At 43.5% G+C, this 17,836-nt stretch overlaps 1 protein-coding gene across 5 annotated transcripts in view; it reads left to right on the top strand.

The window, feature by feature from the left end:
* The window catches only part of GRIK5 (glutamate ionotropic receptor kainate type subunit 5), a 1,788,232-nt gene that overhangs the window by 1,533,121 nt on the left and 237,275 nt on the right, over positions 1-17,836 (top strand). For all 5 annotated transcript variants that reach the window (XM_069640936.1, XM_069640937.1, XM_069640938.1 and 2 more), the window contains 2 exons: positions 1,986-2,164; positions 11,376-11,429. In XM_069640936.1, the coding sequence (XP_069497037.1) occupies positions 1,986-2,164; positions 11,376-11,429 (233 nt within the window). The remainder of the gene's footprint in view (positions 1-1,985; positions 2,165-11,375; positions 11,430-17,836) is intronic.

Raw genomic sequence — 17,836 nt, 5'->3', positions numbered from 1 at the left:
AAAAGAGGGTCTTGCGCTCCATCCTGAAATGTCAAAGTGAGAGGGCATGTCTGATATTGGTGGGGAGGAGGTTCCGCAGTCCTGGGGCGTAGACAGAGAATGCCTGTCTTCTGGTTCTTTCCTTCGTGCACCAGTGCATTTCAAGTCTTCACGTGTCCTGGCTGTCTTCACTCTGATTTATTGTGGGAGTGATGTTTGTGTGTGAGTGATGTGTGGATGTGCACAGTGCTTCCATGTGTTTGGTGGCATGGGGCTCCATCATGGAAGCTATTGATAGTGACAATGCTGGCTTATGGTATTTTTGCAACTTCATTTTCTGTGTTAGTGAGAACTGTGGAATAGAGTATGGATCAGCTTCCTCAAAGTGATTTACAGTGACCATACTGGCATACATTGTGGCCACAGCTTCACAGAAGTGATCTACATGGACCATACAAGCCTGGGCTGTGTTCACAGCTTCATAAAGGTTATTCAGAGTGGCCATAATGGCATAGATTGTGGCCAAAAAGGAAAATGATTTACACTAGGAATGATAGCATTTATTATGGGTTCAGTTTCATAAAATCATGTACACTTACAGTGGCAATGCTGGCATATGTTGTGAACTCAGGCATCATGAAAATGTTGTCAAATGCTTCTGTCTACTGTTGGTGACATGGAAACTACTTGATTTTATATGCATTACACTAGATGACCAATTGTAAGTTTTATGACTTTAATCAATTTTTCACAAATCACATGCTGTAAAATGCACCATTTCAATAGATCATTTTAAAAGTGTTCTCAGGAGCAACACACATTTTCCTCTACATCACTTGGAGCTGTCATGCAATGCTTGTTCACTTATGCTAATTTGTTGAAGATGTTAATGTCCCTACACTGAACATATTCACCTGCTGCCAGTGACATTAAACGGTTTACAATGCCAGTGCCCCCTCAGGAGCCATCCATACTCCTGGACCAAAAGCTGCCTCAGCTACTGCCATGTGCATAATATTGTAACTAACCGCACACAATGACAGCTAGAACTTATGGGTGCCAGTAGCCACCCCCCTTGTTTGTAGATTAGGTGTCAGATGTAAAATTTGCTTCAAAGCCTTACATCTTTCACACAGTGCACTCTGCATCACATAAAAGTCACTCATCCTCAGTGCCCATGTTTCAATTCATGGTATAGCCTTCCTTACATTCAGACTTGGCCCTCCTTAAAGCTCAGACCCAATAACACACCGCCCTTCCCAACACTCAAGCTATGCCGAGGATTACCACAGAGTGTTAATTGCATGTCCAGTAAACACACCTGGAGGTGCACTCATTATCGCCCCGGTCCCCAGTGGTGATCTGTTCAGGCTGAATGTGCAACTGCTGTGCTGTGCTCAGGGCAGCAAGAGCCTATCATGCCATGGTCAAGGCCGGCAACAGCTTGCAGTTCTGTGGTCAGGCTCAGAAGTGGTCTATCTCCGCTCTATGTTATGGCCCATGATGCTACCCCAGGCTCAGTAACACTCCAACATGATATAACTAGCCTCAGTAACATCCCATGGTATTGTCCTTACGTTCAGGGATATGTATGGTACCGTGCTCCAGCCCAGAAGCACCCATGGTGTAGCTGTGCTACTTTCAGGTTAGGTGTTGTCCCAGAGTCTGTGTGGCCTAACAGTGCTCTGCTGGGTGCCAGTAATTGCTGGTGATGCTTTTTTCAGGCTGAATAAAGCCTAGGGAGGTATGCTCAAACTCAGCTGTGTCCCCCTGTGCTATGTTCAGGCTCATTAGCATCCCCTCCTGGTGCCATGCTCAGGAGTGTCTGGTGTTATGTCCAGGCTCAGCAAAAGCACACAGTGCTATGTTCAGCGTCAGTAAGGCTGCACTGTGCTATTTGCGGTGGCCAGGCTCAGTAAGCAACCATGCTATTTGCCATGCTCAGGCCCAGTAAAGCCCAGTATTAGTGCCTTCCTGCTCAGTAACACTCCTTCCTCATTGCTTAGGTTTGCTTCGATTGGAGGAGCTGATCCGGCAGTTCCTCATCTCGCGAGAGACGCTGTCCATCCGGATGCTGGATGACACCAATGACCCCACCCCGATACTGAAGGAGATCCGTGACGACAAGGTGTCCACTATCATCATTGATGCCAACGCCTCAGTGTCCTACACCATCCTCAAAAAGGTGAGACTGCTGGCGAATGGGCACACTGACAAGGTGCCACTGCTACGATGCGCACACTGACAAGGCACCACTGCTAGGATGAGAACGTTCACACTCAGGGTACTGGCGAGGATGTATAGACTGACAAGGCGCTGAACCTGCAGGCCCTTTTATACAATGTAGCGCTCTCTGGGATGGATGGGGATGCAGATTTCACTCTTACACCAATAATAAGACTGACTCGGGAAGTTGGCAAAATGTAACTGTTTTAATTGCAATTGTTTAAAACATGAAGTACAACTGACATCAACGGACGTCTCAGAGCATAGCTCTCTCCAAGTTACATAAACAATACAGTTATGTAGTAAGAACTCATCATTATTGACGTCATACTACATGGCAAAATAAGGAAACCTATATTAGATTGCGGTTGGTCTACAGGGTACATCTAGGTATATTTTCTATGGGGTATAGGATTGTGATTGGGTCTCTAAGGTCAGGGGGACACACTACACAAGCAAATAGTCTGGTATATTTGCACACCCAATTATGGAATTGTTTCTTCAAGATTGGAGCAAGGGTCAAGACATTTCAGAGTGCAGGGGAGAGATAACAACCCTGGCACAAGTTTGAATACAAATAAATAAATAGGAGTCCTAAGGTTTAGGACCCTCACGCCACCTGCACACCACTGCACCGAGTAACAGTCAATAATTAAATCAGTATTATATCAGTATGAATATGTAGAAACAAATATTAGAGAACCCATCATATTTTAAAAGCAAACGGTATGTAATGCAGAAATAAGGCAAGAAAAATGAGGGCTCAACGCGTTTCGGGTTTCTCCCTTCGTCAAGAGCAAGTATCATATCTTCAAAATCTTAATGTAGTAATCTATAAAACAAAATTAGGAGATGGTAACAACTCATTAGATAATTGAATTATATGAAAATGCAAATGCAGCACACAATTATATACATCTCCCATGGTATAAAGTTAACATTCACCTGGATGCCACTCACTGTTGATCAGAGGTCCATGCGTAAACTCTTGATCTATTCAGGTAAGTCAATGTACGAACTGGAAGGGGATTTACAGAACCTACCGATCAAAAAACAAAAATAAAAAGCTAAATCTACCAATCAAGATTAAATGCTAGCTGCAAGAAAAGCCATAGTCAATAGTTCAAAAACAGGTTTACGGCCTTACCTCCTAATTCAGGAAACAATGGATAATCATTACTTTCATTCAGTGCATCAATAGTATGACGCCAGTCTTCAAAATCTGAGATCATAAACCAGCAGTATCACCACATGTATCTATAATAATAAACAACATATCAAACATATCATAGAATGCCACTAGCCACCCAAAGGAGTGGTTTTGAAAATCAAATAATCCATCTGGAATTGAAGAGGCCAGGTCTCACAGACAGAAGGCCCTTACTAACTGGCGGCACGTCAAATGGGACCACATGGATTGATAGGAAGTAAAGCCAAATGGCCGCCTTAAATTGAACATGCCGTAACACATCGTCACACCATGTCATGATGATGTCATACGCCGAGTAATGATGTAAACAGCTCACATGGTGGCATAATGCTATTCGGTATTTAAGTTTGTCCCACGGAAATCGGAAAAAACAATAAATAGGCCAGTATATCTACTCAATCACAGAAAAGCAATACAAGTTATGTGGGAATTTTAATTCTCAAATGTTAGAGGAATATATATATATATATATATATATATATATATATATATATATATTTTTTTTTTTTACTGGGCCTGCGGTAGTGGGCCAGTAGTTATGGTTAAATTGCTAAACCCATAAGAAGAGCAGTTTCTGGGTGGTTTATAACTTCCCTCTCCCTGGGCGAATCCTCACCAAACTTTGTAGAAAAGGTATATGACCCGCTCCGAATTTATTTGCAAAGTTTGGCGAAGATTCGTCAAGGGGGGCAAAGTTATAGGGGGGTCTTTTTTATCCATAGACTGAATGGAGACAAGTTTTGCTGATGCCTACAGCCCAAACTGCTGGACGGATTTTCACCAAATTTGCAGCAGGAGCGGCAGCTTGGTCCCGAAAGCGTGCTTTTGTTAATTTGGTGTAAATCTGTCCAGTGATTTCTTTTTAAAATGACCAAAATGTAAGTCAAGAAAATAAGTGATATCTGTGTCCTGTCCACGGACCCCTTTCCCTGTTCGGTCCACGGACAGGACGCTGATTGGCTTAGAGGGCAACATGGTGTCCGCGGACATCGGACGCGCCCACTGATTGGATGGTGAAAAGTGAGAAGTGCGTGGAAACGCCCGCAATATTGGATTCGTGGACAGCGGCCGGTGTCTGCGGACATCGCAGTAAAAACATATTAAAAAACACAACATGGCACTTGTCAAATTTAGCAAATAATCTCTGGGGATGTGAGGGGTGATGAGGATGGGATATGACTGCAAGAAGCAAAAAAAAGGGCATTTGTGACACAAAAGTCAGTCAACAGTCTTGTAAAGTTCACGGACATCTCTGCGTTACAGGGTTGGTGAAAAGCAGTTCTTGGATGGCTTATAACATTGGCGCATTTGATTAAACTGCATGACATTTTGCACTTATATACTTGACCTGATCCAGAATGAGTGTTCAAAGTTTGATGGGATTCTGTCAAGAGGGGGCGAAATTAGAGGAGGGTTCCTGAAATAATATAAAGGCTGATAAATGAGGTGCCATTTGACAAATCTACACTTAAGTTGGGGAAATGATAATAGATCTAGGTATAAATGCTTTTGCGAAGTTTGGTGGGATTTTGTAAAGAGGGGCAAAATTAGAAGCAGGGTCCCAAATGTATTTTAAAGGCTTATAAATGTGGTGCCATTTGACGAATCTACACAAAGGTTTGTAAATAGATTATAGATCTAGATTTAAATGTTTTTGCAAATTTTGGTGGGATTCTGTCAAGAGGGAGCAAAATTAGAGGGGTGCCCCAAATTTTCTTAAAGGCTTATAAATGGGGTGCCATTTGACAAATCTACACAAAGGTGTGCAAAAACATTATAGATCTAGATATACATGTTTTTGCAATGTTTGGTGGGATTTTGCAAGAGTGGGTAAAATTAGAGGGGGGTCCCAAAATATTGTAAAGGCTTATAAATGTGGTGCAATTTGACGAATCTACACAAAAGTTTGCAAAAAGATTTTAGATCTAGATATAAATGTTTTCATAAAGTCTGAATGGATTTTATCAAGAGGGGGTAGGTTATATGACTATTGTATGTGCATACATTTGACATTTTGAAAAAATACAAAATGGGTGGATTTCCAGAAAACTTGTGCCATGGGCAGTGGCCAGATTGTCCGGGTCATGGAATTAGGTCATGATCCGACAATCTGGCTACTGGCCATGACCACAAGGGACAACAGATGGGGTTAAAGTGGCCATGTCCACCTGGGACCGGCTTTGTGGTAAAGTTGTTTGAAATTGGGATAGGTTTGAAAGGGAAGAAAAATGTGCTTGTAGTAATAGGGTTCTCGCTTCGCCTTCTCCAGGCTGCCATGGAAAGCGAAAAGGGGCCCTGTATGGAACTCCACCTTCCCTCTCCATGGTGGCCATCTTGGAAAAGTATTTTCCTTACATCCGGTGTATGAAGGAAAATCCTTTTTTAGCACCTCGGGTTACCGCTTTAGGAACTTAGGGTGCTAATGGCCGTCATCCCTCATTACAGGGGCTGGAATGGGGGAATAATGGTCCGGAGACCTCGTTATCCACCCTCGCTTCGCTTGGGCTGCTGGCCCGGTATCCACCGTTCCATTCCCTGGGGGGATGAACGCCACAATATTCTCATTAGCATAACACAAATGCAAATGGAAATGTAGTAAAATGTACTTTACTGAGAAATGGAAAGTAGATGGAGTCTATACGTTTTTTAACTGTGAATGGTGGTTCCTAAAGGAACATTTCTTTTGTTGTTTTAGGATGTATTATTTTTTTTTGGCAGGAGAGTTTAGAATGAAAGGTGGGGAGGGAAATGAGGGAACAGGCACCAAACACTAATATGGAGGGACTGGTGGACAGGGGAAAATGTTGTGCTTGTGTTATTTCTAAGATTGGAGCAGGGTTTCCCATGCTCCTTGATTACAGCTTCAAAAGCACTTTGAAAAGTGCTTCCATCTGAAGAATGCTTTGTTGTAGTATGTTGTCTTAGAAAAAAATGGATTAAGAGGCTATTTTGTTGTTTGCAAGGTAACTGGTGGGATTTTATGTCCCACAGAAGTAGGCTGTGTGGTTACAGTATTGGTTGAGGAAGATGAGATGGAGGAATACAGCCTCCTACTTGCTAAGAAAGGAACAACCTTTCTGAAGGCATTGCAGACATTGGATTTGGTGTGGCGGTGCATGGAGATGGTCCCGTAGGATTGCTGTTCGCGGAGTCAGTGACTGAATACAAAGTTGCACTCAGTGCATTTTACTTTGGTAGCTTTAGCCTTTGGTACATTCCCAACAGTGGTAAAGAACTGCCACACCCATGATTCTCTCTGGGTGCTAGAGGTAGGCACTTCCTCTACCACATCTTCTTGGTCCTCTTCATTGTCTAGGAAGTACTGTGCTTTTTTTGTTGTGAAGGTCCTCCAGCTGGTGGTGGTGGCTCTTGGGGAGGAGGGATGGCATTAGCTTATGCCATTTTTAAGATAAATAGCAGTTTTGCTAACATTTTTCCACAAGAATGCACTGTGTACTAGATTGTTAATGGATAATGAGTAGGAATCTGTGTAGGAGCTGCGCAAGGGAAATTTTGAAGTTGAAAGTTCATAGATCAGTAGAAAATGCAGTTCCAAACTGTCCGCGAAGCACAGATGTTATCGCGAAGTGCAGACGGGTTCTCGGACATGTCATCACAGCGCACGCCAGCGTATGGTCATGTGGCACTGTCCGGAAGGTCCGCAATGAAGTCAGATGTTTGTAGATGTCTACAGATGCAAAATCAGTTGAAATAGTTCCAAAAAGTGTATAGAGGAGTTTAAAATGATGCTGGAAGGTGGAAAATGGCAGAGTTTTAAGGTGACACTTTGTAAATTGGACACAATTATTGCTATATTGGGTAAGTATGATATTAGTAAGTTATAGGAAAATAGCATGCACTGGTAAAAACCCATGAAATTCACTGAAAAAAACTTTGTTAAAGGGACGTTATGGTTAAGTTGCACTAATAAAAACCTATGAAATTCAATGAAAAAACGTTGTTAAAGGGACATTATGGTTACAAATAAAACTGAAAACCCCTAGAAATTCACCAGCTATGGTAAGATAAGCAACCATAACTCGTGCCACCACCATCATCAATGACATTTGTGATGTCATCTTTGATGTTCTGGGTGTTAGTCTTAGCAGTGCACGGTGGTTGTGCGAGTTATGCATGCTTATCTGACAATAACTGGTAAATTTCTGGGGGTTTTCGGTTTTACTTGTAACTATAACGTCCCTTTAACAACGTTTTTTCATTGAATTTCATAGGTTTTCATTAGTGCAACTTAACCATAACGTCCCTTTAACAAAGTTTTTTAATGAATATATATATATATGTTTGCCCATCGCCATGGGTGGATATATCAATATCATACTGGTGAATGTCACGTCTATTGGTATCCAAGAACAGGGTAGTATAGGGGAATAGCAAAGGATCTTGCCAGTCTAGTTAAATAGGTCCCAATAAACCATGTTCGCTGTCTTGTGATCATTATTGACAATAAGTGACATTGTTGTTGCCCTGATAATGGCCAGTTGTATTGTTGACTTATTGAGGGGAGGGATTGGTTAGGGGAACACATATATCTAAAGTGTGCATAAGTGTTAATAACATTATTGGCTGCCTCTTATCTTTTAGGCATGCCTCAAACTACCTCTAAATACCTATAAAACACATTATAGAGAAACAATAACAGCAGATTGGCTTCTGCAATATTGTATAACATGCCGTTACATAGCTCCTTATTATTGTTGCCATACTCTCCTAACCTTGGACATTCGTCTCGTTAGCAACACGTAAGCAAAACAAAACCCAGGTGTGAGGAACAACATCAGACCACTGCCCACTTTGGTCAATTAGCCTACCATCTCTCATAAATTAGACCATGAACCAAGGCTTTTTCTTTGTAGCGGACCTTGCTGGCTGTTCTCTTCTCTGTGAATATTAAGGAAGTGTAGGTATATTGCTACCTATAGTTGAAGCTTAATGAACAGGCCTTGTTTTTGCATCTTGCACTACTTGTCAGTAGACCACAAATTTGTCCATTTCGACCTTTTATTTACTGCTATTTGATTCAATTATACTGGGTGTTATTACTCCTGTTGGCCTCTGGAGACTTGGTTGGGCCAAATTTCCATTTGCTTTCTGCATTATTATTTGTTCAATACTTGGCACTTGCAAATGTTTTTACTTCTGCTTAATGTAAGAGAAATACGTCCTTCGTTCATAGCTTATCCATGTTGACTCCCTCGGTACCTTCCAATTATTTCTTGATGTGTCATCCTCAGTCTCAGCCAAACAGAGATTCTTTGTTCCTTGAACAAAACTGTTTCTTCAGCATCTTTCAACCTTGCAACCTTGGTTCGTTCTTCTGCATTAGTTTTGACACGATCCGACGTCCATCTTTCCCTCATGGCCGCCTTCCTCACGTTATAGTTTCTACTGCAGCACGCATCTATATATCTCATCTACCATGCATTTCTGGTTATATACATTTGCTACTTCCCTTCTCATTTATCTTCTTATTGTATGTGATTTCTTCGTCTATGCATACATGTTTCTCTTGTTACTTCAGTTACATTATCATTCTTTAAATATTTGCATATCGTTTCGGTATGTCTTAGTATCTTCTCTTCATGATGTCACTTTGCTCTGGTCTGATGTCACTTACAGCTCTTCTGTGTCCAATGGTGTGTGCCAACATCCTTCCACCACATCAGTGTGAGGGTACATTTGATACTGTTGTCTGAGTGCATAATGTCTCTCATACCTTCGATGCAGTATTGGGATAATACCTGGTGCCATGCACAGAGTCTTCCTGCTATCCTTCCAGTATGAAAGATGTGAGGGGGTGGGCACTAGTGATAATGTCATCTGCGTCTCTCCATTATCCATGATAAACTCAAGCAGTGAGTAAATATTGAGACAATTGCAAGGGATCTCGCCAATCCAGTTGAATGAGTACTATTATACCACGTTCACAATCTTGTGCTCATGGTTGACATCAAGAGACATCATTGTGGGATCCAATATAAACTGTATGTTCTCAATTGACACTATGTTTTCTCACATCAACGCAGACGAGTAGTGTGCATTATATCCCAAATTGTAATCATCCTAACCTAGTGGTAAGATGAAAAGGATATCACAAAGTTAGAGCAATGTCAAAGTTCAATCGCATTAGCTAAGGGTGCTGTTGTAAGAGGCTAGCGCCGAAAGGGCATAGCCAGAGGAAGTTCACGCTGTCTTGCAAGGCTTCATATTGGGCCATTGCAGGAGTTTAGAAACACCGGTAGCACTACACCAGAGAGGGTGTCAGGGCATTTCAACCTTTTCAGTTGAAATGGACCCAGAGGAACTGGGGGCCCCTAACAACTGCCTCATGTTGGCAGTCCATTAATTTGTTACATTAAACGTGCTCAGCAGGCACATCACAGGCTTGCTTTCGCTGGTGCCCTCAGGCCGTCACCTCCCTCATATCACCTCATATCACCTCCTTCACTGTTTATTCTGGTTCCCCCACTTCAGCACTCTGCTATCAAAGAGTGATTAATATTGTTTCAACAGATATTTAGGGCCTGATTCATGGATGCGCATTGATCCCGCAAAGCCCACTCATTCAAAACGGCTTTGCGCGTCCATGCGCATATAAGATTTTCTGCACGTTAGCGTATTCATGCAATTGCTTCAGTAAAGTAACGCTGTGCACAAGTTGTGGCCGGAACGCCCATCACACGTCTCCACGCACAGCAATTCCAGCTGCATATACAGACCTTTGCGCACTCCTCAACCGCAAAGTAATGCACAAAGGCAAAACTACATGCAAACCCCTACAAAGGCAGCACCCCAGCATCACTGCGTAGGGTCATAACTATTCCTCCAAACATCCCCTCAACATGCATATTATGTATCATAATGGTAGTCATTTCCCAGTAAATATGCATACAAACCCTGGTAAACCGTGTCTGCACACTGCTACACTGCTTACGCGCACACCTAACTTCGATCAGAACCCCGACTGTGCACACGGACCCCTAAATCCAAGTTCTGATCTTACCTCTAAGTGGTGATTCCTATGCGCATGGATCTTTGCGCCTGCCTTCGGGTGGCGGTTGGCTCGCAAGCTTTGCGTGGTGATTTCCCTGATGTGAGGTTGCACGGTCACATCCATGAATATGCTTGGTTCAGTGCCGTTGTGGGCATGCAAATGACTCGCAACGGGCTGGCCCTCGACATGCAAACAATTTGCCCTGTTCTTCCTTATTCTGCATGTTTTGCCTCCTACTTTTAGCTCTGCATAGGGCCAACCCACCCTCTGCATGGAGTCTCACGCAACGCGCTCGACTGCACGCATACACGCAGGACCTGTAGGAAGGCCCTGCAGGGTACAGATTGTTGCCACAAAGTTTATTCCATGAATCGATGAAGGGTGGTTTTGCACACTGAATGGCCCGCAAAGTCCAGATCTACCGGGAAAAGTATTACATGAATCAGCCCCTTAGTGTTTCATCACCCCGCGGGGCTGTCTGGCACCCGTGATAATCTGCAGTTTTTCTTTTGATTTAATTATAATGTAACCACCACATGCTTGCCTCGGACTGTTTTATCCCAGTTGTAAGGTGAGGGCCTCCAAAAAACATGTTGAAATGGGCCCTGGCCAGCCCTCACACCTCTTCTGCGAGCTCTGCACTAGAGGGTGACATTTTAAAGGTCACTACTGCAAGAAAAAACAGCTGGTGGAAACGTAAACTTCTTTACGGTTTGAGGGAGAAAACCACGTCACACGTCACACTGCTGGTCCGTTTAGGAGCAACATGGTACTTCTGGTAGAAAAACATACAGCGATATTACCACCGATTAGTGTTGCCAGAGCTTTTAGTGTTACCTGATGAGCCTCTTCGTAAAGAGTAATATACGCTTCTACCGCCATCTGGTGGCTAATTTATATAACTGCTACTTTTTGATAACTGGCTGTTCCTATCTTGTTTTTCCGCAGGCTTCTGAACTTGGCATGACATCGGCGCTCTACAAGTACATCCTGACCACGATGGTGAGTCGTGCAGTGGTGGAAAAGCGGAAGCTGGAGGGTGTTTAGATGTCTGAAAACCTTTCAGAAAGCTCCAGAATGTCTCTTGCAGCCCCAGGCAAAGTTTCTTAACCTGTCAATGCTGAAAATGGAACAAAATGACACTGGGACCCTCACGCTTTGTGCATGGAGGGTGGGGTTCAGAGTAGTCCCAGTCGAGCAGCACCCTATCTCTTCAAGGACCCCAATCCTGCAATTTGCATAAAAACAAAGAGCATTTTGGGAACATAAACATTTCTTAGTGAGATTCAGTATAAACCCCACTGATGAAGTAATGCAAATGGCGTTCTCTGCTCTATTCATCTGTCTCATTGGAGTAACAGAAAACCGTCTGTAAATTAAATTGCAAGACATATATACATATTCGTAAAGTGTTTCACCATTGTGAGGCTACTTCACGGAACTCGCAAGTTAAACAATGCATTAATGATAACAAAACCATTCACATGAGATAAACGACTACTTCGTGGAGGCACAATATGCACCAAACGTCTAAACATTCCCATGAAAAAGCATCATGTCCAAATCGATGGGGAGAAAGCGCAATTACTAGGCACTTAACAAAGGAGCAGGGTCCAGCTTAAAATAGTCAAATCGGACAATAGTCGAATCGGACATTCTCCAAGAACAGAAGGTTTACGGGCTGATATTTAGGGGGCCTGGAGAGAGAGTGCATGCTCCAAGTGACTCAAAGGATAGTTTTCTCTAAAGGTGATTGCGCGTTTTTTTCTAGACACGGCTGATGTGCAGCCTCTGTTGTGATCACGGTTGCAGTGCTAATCACAGCTCTTAAGATGAGTAGCAACAACAGTCTATGGTATACAGGGCTTTAAGTGGGCCAGCGCTAGCTGGGGCCGAGCCCTGGCAGGTTCTGAAATCTCATTTTGAGGCGTGGCCCTGCCGGGGCTCATAAATCGCCCATGGCAGTCCCGGCCGCTACAGGACAAGACTTTTTTTTCTAAAGCCTGAAGCTCTTGCTCATGTGCGAATGCATTTTTGGGGTTTGTCCGCCACAGAAGACACTGGACTCGTGCTTCGATGTAGGTAGTTTAATGTCCATTGGTGCAAAGGTATGTAAGTAGATATATAGGAAATAAGATGCTACATAGACAGAGACCAACCACTGGCCATAGCTCTCAGTTATAACTCTTACTCCTAGACCTCTCCCACAGTCACACACAGACCAGCATTCAAACACGGACCTCACAGCACTCTGACATCACTGGCCACTGCCTCCGGCATCTCATCCAGCTACCTGAGACCATAACATGCCTGTCTCCTGAAGCCTCCTTGTGTGAGCGCTCTAGAATCATATATTGGGCACTGCTGGGTTAGCTTGGGGTTTGGGCCGCAGGACGGTGCTCTGACGTGACCAACTTCGCAAGAGCACAGTTCTGTCTTGGTAATCAAGCATTTGGAGTCCAGATCCCCTGTGTCTGGTAGAGTCATGTTAAACTGTGCCATTTCACCCTGGCTTTAAGTATGCTGGGGGTAGCCGGCGATTGCCGGGCCTTGCTGCGGGGAGCAAAAACTGCCATTGAGTCAGGGCTACCGAACCTGATTTGCCCATGCTAAAATTAAACGAAAAGGTGGCAATACCCCTCTTCGCCAGTAAGTGTCTCTGTCACCCATCTTGAGAAGCACATCATCAGTTCCAGATGCTTGGAAGTAGATTATTTGTGTTGTATTACTTCAGATGGATAATATGATATAGATAATACAGAAGGTGACTTTTGCAACATATTAGATTGAAGTCTTGGCGTTATGTAAGCGGATTCAATTCAACACTACAGCTAAGTCAATGCCTAGTCTGGGATACTGAATGGATACCCTTATTGATATATCTTTACGTCCAGTTCATGAGTTCTGGATGACTACCCCTATATAACACCCCTCTCTTGGAATCCCCCTGACCCCACTGAGCCAAGAAGTAGTTCTGTTTTGCAAGTTTAAACGGTTTATTTGATAATTTAAACAATATATATATATATATATATCACAGTTTATAATAAATTAATAATTGAATATCACACTTAATCTGAGCAGTAATCAATAATGGATAGTCCGGCACTAGCACACTTCTTTATAATCAATGATGAGTGGTTATAGGATGGATACGATAGCAACAATACTTTTATGGTTTCAAATGGATGCAATGTGGAATGAAATGCAGTACAGAAAATAACTTGATAGGATTTCAGCAAAAGACAATGTAATCACTTTCTTGGACAATTCACCCCCCCCCCCCTTAATGCAATGTAAGGAGATGAATAGAATGGGACTCAGTTCTTAGGAATGCAATCAAATAGAGTTCAGTTCAATTCCCCCCCAGCAGCTTATACAATAGATAGGAGTTTTGAAACACAGACCCAAGTGCTTTGAATATGGTGACAGTGCAGTGAGAAATAGGCTGAAAATGCTTTTAATTCCCTTCAGGAGGTTCAGGGTGAGTGGTATCTAGTTAATATTAGTCCAGGCTCACTCTAGCAATGATTCAGGGATGGTTCTTAAGAGGCAAACGAAATTTAGTAGTTCAGGCAAAAGCAGCTATCTTTTTAGAAGTAAAGAAATCGGGCCAGATCGCAAATCACGGCAAAATTCGCGGGTGCGAGAATCGTGATTACGGAGAAAGTATAAGGAGTAGGAAGTCGGTTCTAGGCGTTGAAAAGCTGAGATTCTAAGCTTTCAGAGGAAAGTTAAACCAAGTTCCTAGCCCAAACGGTTCCAGAGATACGGACGATTAAATAAAGGTAGTTTTTCGGATTTGAAATTTGAAAAGTTCAAAGCGACAGGTTACAGCTTGCAGCTAGAAAATGACAGGTGACAGCTTTGCAAAATGACAAGTGACAACTTCTAGGAGGCAGTTCTGGTTAGATTAAGATAGTTTGGATTAGATTATTTTAACTAAGAGATTGGTTCTGCACAGTTCTGCTAGGTACTCACAATATATTTTAAAATAGGCCTCGCCACGGATCTGGTCAGGTTTTGGACTGGACTCCGGTTCTGGTCTCGGCACTTCACAGTGATCTGGGTCAGCTCTCTGGTTCTGCGAACAGCGGTCTGGGTCAGCTCTGCTCTGCTGGTCTAGCCTCTCTGGATTCTGGATACTGCTCTGCTTTCTAGGTACTGCTACAGGTTCTGGAGATTGATGGATATGAAGTCTGGATCTCTGGATGTGAAATCGTCGATCAGCATGCTCCGCAGCAAATGGAATTGAATGTCCTCTCTAGCTTCCAGTGGCTCTTTTTATGTCTTTTGAAAGTGGGTGTGTGTGCAGCATCACTAACCAGCCCCTCTTTCAACTTGTCATTGGCCCAATTCTCCCCTCTCCCATGATTGGGGAAGGAACTGTGAGTCAGAGTGATGCTATAGGTTTTATGGGTCAGAGGATCCTCCCCTGGTCAGTTTGCCCACAAATCTATATTTGGTCAAAATACACATTTCTCAAATACATAGTGGTTTGTCATTGCATGTACATATTACCTATCACATGAGGTAGTCTCTGTCCCAAATCTGCTCTTCCTGAGGGCTTGCATTCAGAAACGGCAACATTTTCGATTTTAGTCGGTTATGCAACCTTGGTTCTTCATTAAAAATTATACACATATACACGGCCTCTCCATACATACTCCAGTAAATTCCCATGTCTCTAGCTTAAACACAGAAGGGGTCATTCCGAGGTTGGAGGTAAGGGATTACCGGCGCCTGTAAGGGCACCGATGGCGGTAATCCCTTACCTCCGTATTCCGAGTTCCCTTTGCGGGTCCCTCTTTACCTCCTGCTTTTAGCAGGAGTAAATTACGGGACCCGCAAAGTGACCTTGGAGTAAATTACGGCATCGTAATTTACGGTGCCGTAATTACCTCCTTCCCCATTCCCATTGAGCCCTATGGGGGCAGAAATGGGGATGGGGAAGGGCTATGGTGGATGGGGAATTACCAGTCCATCCAACCTTGGAATGGACCGGAAATTACTCCATTCACCATGCCGGTATTCCATGGAGTAAATAGCTCCATGGTTGCCAACCATGGAGCTATTTACTCCATGGTGTAGTCCTAACTCGGAATGAGGGCCAGAGTCTGTAGTATCCATAAATAGCGGGGTTTTGCCCTAGAACATCACACAAATTCCCAACGCGTCTTAAAATGTGCACAGAAAAATCACAAGAATTATGGTATCATTTAAATAATTTTGACAAGTCCGCACCATGAGTTATACATCTTTCTTAAAATCATATTCTGGCCAACAGGGGTGTGTCTTTTCAGGTCACATGGTGTAGAAACCAGTTTATCCAGTTTCTGCCAAGCTCAGAGACCCTGCCCCTCCCAGCTTCTGCCAAGAGGAAGCTGTTTTACGGTCCTCCCAATAAACCATCTGCCTGGGCCCTGGAAGGCCCATTGTTCAAGAGGAAGCCATTTACGACTACCCTAATAAACCATCTGCCTGGGCCCAGGACAGGCCTTTGTTCAACTCCCTGTAGCTGCTCCACCCCTAATCTAATCAGAGAGGTGACAACTCCTTTTGGCAAGGGGAAGAGTGGCTGAGCAGGTTTTAATTCCTGTGGGGGTAAATGTCAGGCAGAATTCAGTTTCATTAAGCCAGGTTTCAGATAAAATGTCACTTTTTGTTACCCAGTTTAAGTCAAGACAATTTTTACATATGCAGCTAGAATGCTGATTCTAAGTTCAAAACTATGACATTTCAATAGTGACAAACTATGTGACACTCAAAGTAGGTCACTCTGTTAATTTAAACATTTTCGATTTTTGGTAGTTTTAAATCCAGTTTCAGTTAGGCTGCTGCAGACCTGCAGAGCTCAGCCAGTCTTGTTAGGAACATTGTTTTGGGGCTCTTCAACTTCCCAGATTTAGTATGCACACATACTTCATTCTGCCAGATGTCCGCTGGTGTTCAGTGAGATTTTTGGATGTGTTGCAATGTTTGAAAATAGGCATTTTGAGCTGGCATTCAGAGAAACAAAAGGTGATTTTAAAGTGCGGTTTTTCCTTTGGCACACATTTCACTCATGGCACCCCAGCTCATCCTGCTCGCACTGGTGGGTGGCAAGTTAGGCAACCATTTTAGTGTGCACAAACTGCGTGGTTCTCCTGGATTCTGGCGCACATGTGGGCTTTTTGGCCATCTTGGATTTTCTAAGCCCACAGCACCAAATGTTGCAGCATGATAGCTCAAATGTGGGTCAGGACACCCAACAAAGTCCCCCCACGTGACTGCCCTTTGAATTTGAGTCGATGGGGAGTCGGGTGCACAAGGGTTTTGACCCACGCACTGGTCTGTCCGCATAATCTTCTTCCAATTCTGCAAATGGCACAGTTCAGCATCTTTTCCTCCATCCAGTACTGATCGATCGGTTCTCCTCGCCGGTCCTGATGGGAATATTGGGCGGTACCCTGGGCCCCTCGGATCGTCCTCCCAGTCTCCGGATCGTCCTCCTTGGCCAGTCTCCAGGTTTTCTTTCTCCTAGGACGACAAAGGAAGAGCGGCAATACCTATTCGTAGACATCTTTCCCCCACCATTGATATAGTGGGGTGGCATATACATTTATAGTCAAAACATATGAACATGCACATTTCTTTTTGCATTCAAAAACGAAAACACCCACATTGAGAAACTCAGAATTTGATAGGCGATATGTAGGATATTTTAAGTTAGAACTGAATTAATCTGAGACAGTACCCTCTAGGATTCCAGAGGATTCCTCCAGTTGTTGCAGAGTGTGCCTGGGATGGCAACACTTCAACTGGTTAATGTGGACCCACTTGTCTTCCCCCTCTGCCAAACCGCCTTTGGGGATGCGGATCTTGTAGGCCACAGGGGAGATCTTGTCTATAATCTCAAAGGGTCCCTTCCATGTAGGCAAACATTTTCGCTGTTTGGACTGGTTCCTTAGGAAATTGTATAAATAGACCCGGTCCCCCACCTGATATTCCTTCCTGGAAGTTTTCAGGACATAGTGGGTCTTCATACTCTCGGCTGATCTTTCTAGATTCCGCTGAGCATAGGCAAAAGCATGCTGAAGGTGTTTCCTTAAATTCTCCACATACTCATGAGTTGTGGAGGCATTTATCAACGTTTGCTCTTGGGTTCTGTAGAGCAAATGCTGAGGAAGCACCATCTTGCGTCCAGTCATCAACTCAAATGGTGACATTTTGGTTGCAGCTGAAGGGGTATATCTGATGGCCATTAGGACCAGAGGTAATCGGATATCCCAACTTGGCCCAGAATCTGCCACAAACTTCTTTAATATGCTCACAATGGTTCGGTTATATCTCTCTACTGCCCCAGAAGAAGCTGGCCTGTAAGCAATGTGTAGCTTCCTTTTAACCCCCAGTATCTCCCACATCTTTGT

The sequence above is a fragment of the Ambystoma mexicanum genome, chromosome 1q, assembly GCF_040938575.1.
Source record: "Ambystoma mexicanum isolate Mex_15411 chromosome 1q, UKY_AmexF1_1, whole genome shotgun sequence".
Classification (NCBI taxonomy): Eukaryota; Metazoa; Chordata; class Amphibia; order Caudata; family Ambystomatidae; genus Ambystoma; species Ambystoma mexicanum.
This window is presented reverse-complemented; position numbering and strand designations above follow the sequence as displayed.